The sequence below is a fragment of the Brassica oleracea genome, chromosome C5, assembly GCF_000695525.1.
Source record: "Brassica oleracea var. oleracea cultivar TO1000 chromosome C5, BOL, whole genome shotgun sequence".
Lineage (NCBI taxonomy): Eukaryota > Viridiplantae > Streptophyta > Magnoliopsida > Brassicales > Brassicaceae > Brassica > Brassica oleracea.
The window spans coordinates 4,724,997-4,732,985 of record NC_027752.1 but is presented as its reverse complement, the minus strand read 5'-3'; the positions used below and the strand labels follow the sequence as shown (position 1 = coordinate 4,732,985).

Genomic DNA, 7,989 nt, shown 5'->3' with positions numbered 1-7,989 from the left:
ACGAACATTTAGTTGCTCTATCGTCATAAATGAAGACGTATGATTTCGTCATATATCAGTCACTATGATAACAATAAATATAGTCACAATTACGTCACATATTTTGTCTCGTTTATTTTCGTCATTTTTATGTCACTAAATGTGACAAAAGTTGGCTACGATAAAACCGGTCACAATATTGTTACCAATTACCTACTTTTTCTTGACATATAATATTAGTCACAAATTAGTATCTATTTAGTCAAAAATATGTGACCAAAAAATTTAGTCTCATTCGTAACAATATCCCCTTTTTTTGTAGTGGAAAGGGAAGAAAAATATAAGTAAACCACTAGAAGCTTTCTGCAAAAAATTGAAAAATGTGACAAATGGAAATGACTTTTTGAGAAAGGACAAATAGAAATGACTTGATAGCAGAATAAATAAATGTTTGACCCAACTTAAAAGAAAAAAAAACACCAAGGCCGTGAGAAATGGGTTTTGATCTGAAATCAGTTGGCACTTTTTCCCTTACAGCCTGTTTAAGTCAATAAATTATGTATTTTTTAATCTCTTCCAGCTGTCTAAGTATGGACTCTCTCACAAATCTCATCGAATCCACTTATTTTCCATTATCAATCAATTTTTGCAAATATAGATCATTTGTTTTGGAGGGTTTTAAACCACACATGGATAATCATCAGTATGCATGGATCCTATTGTACATTTGAAAATGTAGAACAATATGGTTTTAGAAACATAGATATCGATCCTAGAAACAATATCCAATTTGGCAGAAACTGAATCAACACTTCGGTATGAGGCACCAACATACTAGCACAAAGGGTCGTCCAATCTAGGGAGGTGATTTGTCAACAATACCTCAAATACGAGGACGATGGTGTTTTACAGATGGATCATGGAAAGGTCAGGATAATTTCTCGGGGTAAAAATGGTACAGTACTTTGGAAAGCTTTGATAGGCTAACGGAGGCAAGGAACACGAGAGCCGGCATGTCACACTTTCATTCTGCACTTGCCCTCCTCTGGGAAATAGAAAGTATGCATGAGGAATTTACGATATTTACATGTGACGTTTGCAACATATTGTTTTCAGTTGGTGACGATTGTTTCAGAACCATTATAATGGCCTGCTTTTGCAACTTATTTGGAAGATATTCAACTCGTGAAAGAGAGTTTCAATCACTCAGAGTTCATACATGTACCCCGAATGGAGAATACAAAACCAAACAGTTTAGTGCATAGTACTCGGAAATAACTATCCTTCGTTGTTTATATAGACACACATAGTTACTAGGTGATTTGAAAAATGTTGATTGAGTATGCATCTTGATGATGAAAAAAATGGTTAACACTCTTTTCTTGGTTAAATCTCTATGAAATATTAAATATCATAAAAGAAAAAATATCTGACTTTGACTTTGAAGTTGCTAAACGGTAGAAATTTAAGTTTTTTTCTTTCAGTTGTTATATGAAATTAAAATACTGATTCTCATTTAATATTTTTTTTTATCATTTCACGTTATTGTATAAAAAGACAGATATATGAGAATTTGTTATTTATATTGGGTAACCTAGTACACATTATTACACCACAATGACCAACAAATTAGGTGTTTGGCCCGTATATGCGTACATGATCATTTTACAAATACATATTAATATATGAACTATAAATTAAAAAACTATATCATGCTAAATTATTTTTATATTTTTAGTCACAATTTTCGTTAGCTTTTTTGGGGTCAAATTTTCATCTTCTTGAACATCAATAGAATCTAAAAAACTGTGAAAAATCACCTATCAATCATCTCACGCAATGAAGTAGGTTAAAAAGATAAACTTTCTTTTCTTTCAGTTATTTTTACCTTTCTTTTCTTTCAGTTATTTTTATCTCACGCAATGAAGTAGATTACAAAGATAAACTTTTTTTTCAGTTATTTTTACCTCTTCAAACCAGCAACATGCATGAAACTATCAAAAACAAATTGAAAACACAAAACCAAAATAAATACAAAGAAAAACAAATAAATTTAAAACTAAAATTTTAGGATAACTTCGTAAAAACTGATAAACAGAAGTGAGTTGAGATAAGGATAATATTTCCTTAGTTACTTGATAAATATAAACACTTATTTATCTTATTGTTTTGTAAATTTAATTATACAGGTTTATTTTACTGTTTTGAATTATTAGAAGTCTTCGTCTTATTTAGTGTAACGTGTAATTATCAAGTTGCCCACCAAATACCCCTATCAAAATAAAGTGTAATCAATTATACATAGTTAAATTATTTTTGTTAAGGTTAATTATTAAAATAAGTATTTATATAATTATAACTATTCATTAAGGGTAATATATATATTAACCGTTCTAACTTTTAACGGGAGAGTTCGAATACGAAAATTTACTTCGCAAATAATAGTATAGATTATATATTGTTTCATATCATATTTTTATATAAACAAAATATTATTTCAAGATAACAACATAGCCCATGATCTATATACCAAATTGACATGTCTAACTAGCAACTACTAACTACACACCATGCTTTGTTGTAACATTTATTTATTGATCAACCTTGAATATCTTTTCATAAGAACGTTGGACCAACCATGAAAAGAAAGAGCATGTAAGCATATAACTTACATGCTAAATTGCTAATACATCAGCTTCATTAATCATATAAAAAATGGTGTTCTTCTGAAGCTATAGCTCCCGGTTAATACCTCTGGTAACCATAAGATGATATCTCGAACTGACTTCTCTCGAGCCTATTCTCATAACCATACGGATACGAATCCCCGAAAAGGTAGTCTGAAGTCGTCTTCCACGGATCAGAATCTGTGCTCTCCCAGCAAGAAACTTCAGCCGCACGTTTTTGATCCTCCTGGAGTCTTTTGTTACGTAAGACACAAGGAAAGTAGCCTCCGAATATCAACTCGCACATATCCGTCGCTTCTAAGCCGTAACCTGACGGAACATACACAGCTTTCACTTCTCCTTTATCTTCAGTATCAGGTTTACTAGTTCCATAGCTTAAACTATCATCTTTTTCCTCTTCTTCCTGATGAACATACACAGCTTTCACTTCTCCTGTATCTACACTTTCAGGTTTAGTAGTAGTTCCATAGCTTGAACTGTGATCATCTTCTTCATCTTCTTCTGATTCATCCTCAGCTCCCTCTTCTTCTTCTTGATGATCATCTTGTTTAGTGGTTTCCAATGGTCTAGCTTCCTCTAACGGCTCAGAGAACGTTACACGTTTCTTAACAACTTTCTTTTCACCACCACCATCATATATTCCTAGAGGAACAGGAGCTATAACCTCTGGAGGAGAAGGAGGATTTCCCTGAGCAGATGTTGAAGAAGGGTAACAGATTTTCACCGATGGAGGAAGAGGTTTCCCGTAGGTTGCAGCGATATCGTAGCCACCACCATACGGCGTCGGATCATACTCTTCGAATTCAGGCTCGTTGAAGCCTTGAACAGAGCGATAGATGCTAAACTGAGGAGGAGACTCGTAGGTCGTGTAGACATTCGGATCGTAGAACAAGTGCTTAGGCTCAGACATGGTGTAGACAGAGTAAGCAACAGGTGCAGAGGTTGTCTCATACTCAGAGTAAGATCCATTCCAGTTATCATTATAAGCACTATTATAACTCATTGTATCATAAGCACTACTATAACTCGTTGGATTGAAACCAAACTGCTGATGCTGATTGTTATCATAATAGTTATGATCATAGAGATTATTGTGAACCTGGTTGAAGTCGTATGGGATCTGGTAATGCTCATAGTAATTAGCCATCTTGGGATTTGATCCTCAGAGAGCTTCAAGGATGATATTGAAAGTCTCTCTTGCTCCGCTGTTGGTCGGTGGAGCAGTGATTTAAGAGAGATCTGAAACGTTTGGTTTTAAAGTCCAAGTAGTGTATTATTCCATGTGATGTGTTGATAAGGTGGGGACGAATGATGTAGACTGTGACGCAATTTTCTTGTCCTGTCTGGAATTTAGTATTAGAATAATGTGTGTGAAGAAAAACTAGTGGTGGATAGAGATTCCTACCAAACAAATATGATTTGAATAGCTACAAGTTAACCGGACAGAATAGTGACCAAAACCAAAAGGCCTGTCTTATATGGTTCCAAACGATGATGACACCATCACTGATACTAGAAGATTTTACATCCGGTTTGAATAAGCTAGGGACTAACCAATCAATCAAAATCTAACACACTCCGGTACAAAGGGCTTTGACGTTCAAGAGGAACCAGAAGCGGGTGGTGGTGCTTGTCTTGGTTTCCTTTGCTGCTCGGGAGGAGGTGGACCGTCTCTTTTTCTCTCGTACCTCTTACTTTGATACTTGGAGTTATTGCGCTGCTTTGGTTGGTAGGTTGGGTAAGTGCAGGGTATAATCTCTCCATTGATGTACTTGTCGCCTAAAACAGGGATACAAGTGAGTGAGTGAGTGAGAGATCTATCCTAAGACATATTGTAAATCAGTTAACAGGCTTAGACAGGGTTACCTCCATAGTCCTTGTTCTTGACATCTATGTAGGAGTCAGGCAAAACCCAGAGAACTCCAGGCAAACCTGTGAATATTGAAAGACTGAGAAGTCAATATCTTGAAGGTTATGGACGATTGCAAGAATACACTTTTAGTAAGAAAATTAAAGCTTTTCATAATCTAGTAAAACTCACCCTTGAACTTCTCAGATGTTTCTTCGTCGATGGTGCATTGGAAACCAGTATACGTGGTGGTACTGAATGCATACATATTCTTCTTTGCCTCTTCCATGCTGTGCAAATAGACACAAGTAGTACACTCAATAAAAGCACACACAAGGAATTGGTTACGCTGGAAGTTAACAGCAAGTACACTAATTGGTAACAGAAGCAGGACGATAATGTGTATATATATATATATGATTTAAGTTCTCTAAAAAACAGCAAATCTATATACTGAAGAGTCCCAATCTAATGCTATTTATTAGCACAAACACCTTTTTACAAAACATTACTTGCTTAAACTGTTCAATTCAATCATACACATAGCCTAGGAAGAAAACATGTGAAAACAGATGCTTCTGTTCTTCCTCATATTTGCATTCATAATTACGCTACTTAGTGCCAGTTTGGGTGCTCCAAGTATACATATGAAGAAGTGTTTTAGCTGTCAAATCCTCAAGAAGAACGTTTAGCTTTTATAATATGCGTAGACCGCCTAATACTCTACATTGTTACTTGAACAATAGCGTAGTGGTTGTTCAAAAACATGAATCTCTTTGCTGAGAACTTGCTCACAAGCTTTACATCAGATGCTCAGTCTTTTTGCACAACTAAAGTGATTAATATATAATCAAGACTGAAACTTTACACTCATATATATTCATTCATAATAAACGAACTAAAGACTTTCAAACTCTCTAAGAACAAAATCAACTTCAAAGCAAACAATAAAGCTTTTTACGCCTTTACGTTTTTTAAGAGAACTACTGAGAAGAGAGAAAACGAACCTTCCAAGAACAGTAGCGAGAGTGTTGAGATAAGTATCAATCATCTGCTCCCTCGTTGGCGCTGGATCCTTGGGGAACTCCATCACAATCAGCCAGTGGTTGTAGTCGCATCCTGGAAGCATTATCGTCTCCCTCTGCTCGTTGCTGCTGCTCCTCCTCGACGAGTAATCCGAGTCCACCGTCGCAGCCTTGACAATTACAACCCGAGGGCGAGACCCGGCGGTGGAGGAGATGCTCCGGAGCATAGGATTCCATTTTCCGGTAAGGAAGATACCGGAGGAGAGTGTATGAGAGCGTCTCGGGTGGCTTACGGGAAGTACCGTTTTGGGGAGAAGCAAGGACGACGAAGAAGAAGAAGATGTTGTGAAGGAAGCCATTGCGAATTGCAGACAGCAAGAGAGACTGTTACGCTCAGACAACACTTTTGACGATGGATAGGTTGAAGGAGATAAGAAGACCTGAAAACGGCATCGTATTGTCTCGTAAGATCTATCATAGGCTCGTGGACTTGTATTTGGGCCGAGATTATGTTCAGCCCATAATAGCTAAACTTAATCCAAATTAAAATCAACTTACATGCATGTTGTAATTTTATTTTATTTTAACTAGAAAGAAGATTTTAAGATTTTAGGCCTTAGTTAATCTATTATTCTCTAATCCGGAATCAGCCTACACTGTAAAAAAACTTTTCCACCGAATTTTGAATTAGAAACACAACAAAAAAACATTGCGATGGGGATTTCATAAATTTTAGGTTTTTGCCAAATTTTTCCTTATTGGACAAGGTATTTATAAAAAGTTTTACAAATCCCCTCTTGTTGGATATATCATTTATAAAAATCTTTTAAATCAATTCTTAATGAAAAATATGGATTTAAAACTATCATTTACTCTTCAAATTCAATAGAATCAAAATACTACCTAACGAGATGGAATTTAAAAAAAAAACAATTATTTCATCTTTTACGTCAAAGTATCAAATCAAATGCTAGTGTCAGAATAAATTGTCAAACACAGCCCGGTTTACTATGGTAACGCAGTGAGCCACTGACAGAAATCAAAACTTGAGACTTCTGTAGTTTTTATACAAAGTAGGTGTATATGTATTAGCAAGTTCAAAACAAAAATTTGTTCAGTATTTCACATTTCAGAGTTCTTATATAAGTTTGAAAATAATCAGTCTTAGTGCTATGCCTCTTCCAATAGTTACTATCTAACAAATTGTAGGTGAAAAAAATATTAGTTATTATTGTATTATAGAGTCACGGGACTTGCACCCAAGCTTCTTTCTCAATTTCGTTGTATTGCTACAATTTTGTTTTTGCAGTTTAATGTCATGTTTTGTTGTTAATCCCCCAATACATTAAAAGAGAAGTCACTTTAGTGATTTCTGCTGAGGTGTCATTAATATAAAGCTTCTCAGGAAAAACGTTATAATTCTATTGGCTGATTTTTTAGAATTTTTCTTTTTGATTTATTTTTTTCACTCTCTTCCGCGTCATTGAAAACGCCGTCGTTTTCCTGAAATTTTTTCTTTTTTTTTTCCAATCGCGTGTCAATTGAAGGGGGGAGATGGTATCAAACCGATGAAGACAGTTCGACCAGATGAGTTTGGTTCTCCATATTCTAAAGACTCAATCCTATCCATCGCGAACAGCAACGACAACCAGACGAGGTGAAGTTTGTCCTGGCTCTCGAAATTTAAAGTTTTTTTTGTTTTCTGATTGGATTCGACTTTTAAGATATGAGGGGAAAAAAACTTTTACATTTTGAATCTACGTATCTAATTGATTGATTAACATTCTTGCTGTTGAGGTCTTGCTTCTCTTAAACAAGACCATTGCCACGACCAGAGATGTAATTCACTCACTTTCTACTGATGGAACAAGAAGAGGCAGATATTGACAACAAACTTGCATTCGACTTCATTCTCTGAAGAAGGACTGTAAGATTACCTTCTCCTTTATAACTCAACAAGCATTTGGAGAGTCCTCTCTTTCGATTTTAAATTTTGTTTTTTTGTTTCATTCGCACGATTTAGAGCTTTACATTACTAATTCCAATAGTCTGTTGCATCGCTAATTGCAGAACGATTAAGAGGTTCAAATAACTAATTTAGTCAGTCGGTATCCGGTCTGTTGGTTTTAAGATTTTCAATTTTGGTCTTCTTAATTATGAGAAAAAAATTGAAAAGCCTATTTAGAAAGTCCAAATATATTGTCGATAGATATTAAGCCCATATGAGTAGATAACTTGCTCAAGATTGTAAACTAATTTGCATATTAATAACTTTCCTTATTATTCGAATCAATTGCTTGCGCCGGTTGTTATCATATTTATTACATTACTTGCGCAAGTTAAAATGATATTATATGCAAATCAATTTATGACAATACACAATTAATATATTTCTTTAAACTATTTCAATCTTTATTAGGGGTCATTAATATTATAAATAAAATGGTTT

General features: G+C 34.8%; 3 protein-coding genes across 3 annotated transcripts in view; 1 reads left to right on the top strand and 2 right to left on the bottom strand.

The window, feature by feature from the left end:
• Positions 1–2,553: 2,553 nt before the first annotated feature.
• LOC106295738 lies at positions 2,554–3,904 on the bottom strand. The gene has a single exon (XM_013731709.1). The coding sequence runs from the start codon at positions 3,811–3,813 to the stop codon at positions 2,725–2,727; it is 1,089 nt and encodes a 362-aa protein (XP_013587163.1). The 5' UTR covers positions 3,814–3,904; the 3' UTR covers positions 2,554–2,724.
• A 196-nt stretch (positions 3,905–4,100) lies between these two features.
• LOC106295739 (multiple organellar RNA editing factor 9, chloroplastic) lies at positions 4,101–5,953 on the bottom strand. Its single transcript, XM_013731710.1, has 4 exons — positions 5,523–5,953; positions 4,708–4,805; positions 4,533–4,598; positions 4,101–4,445 (listed from the first exon to the last, which is right to left on the bottom strand). The coding sequence occupies exons 1-4, from the start codon at positions 5,897–5,899 to the stop codon at positions 4,267–4,269; spliced, it is 720 nt and encodes a 239-aa protein (XP_013587164.1). The 5' UTR covers positions 5,900–5,953; the 3' UTR covers positions 4,101–4,266.
• A 1,383-nt stretch (positions 5,954–7,336) lies between these two features.
• LOC106344312 overlaps positions 7,337–7,989 on the top strand; it is a 3,639-nt gene continuing 2,986 nt past the window's right edge. The window contains exon 1 of the mRNA XM_013783715.1: positions 7,337–7,467. The gene's annotated coding sequence lies outside the window, so the exon portion shown is untranslated. The remainder of the gene's footprint in view (positions 7,468–7,989) is intronic.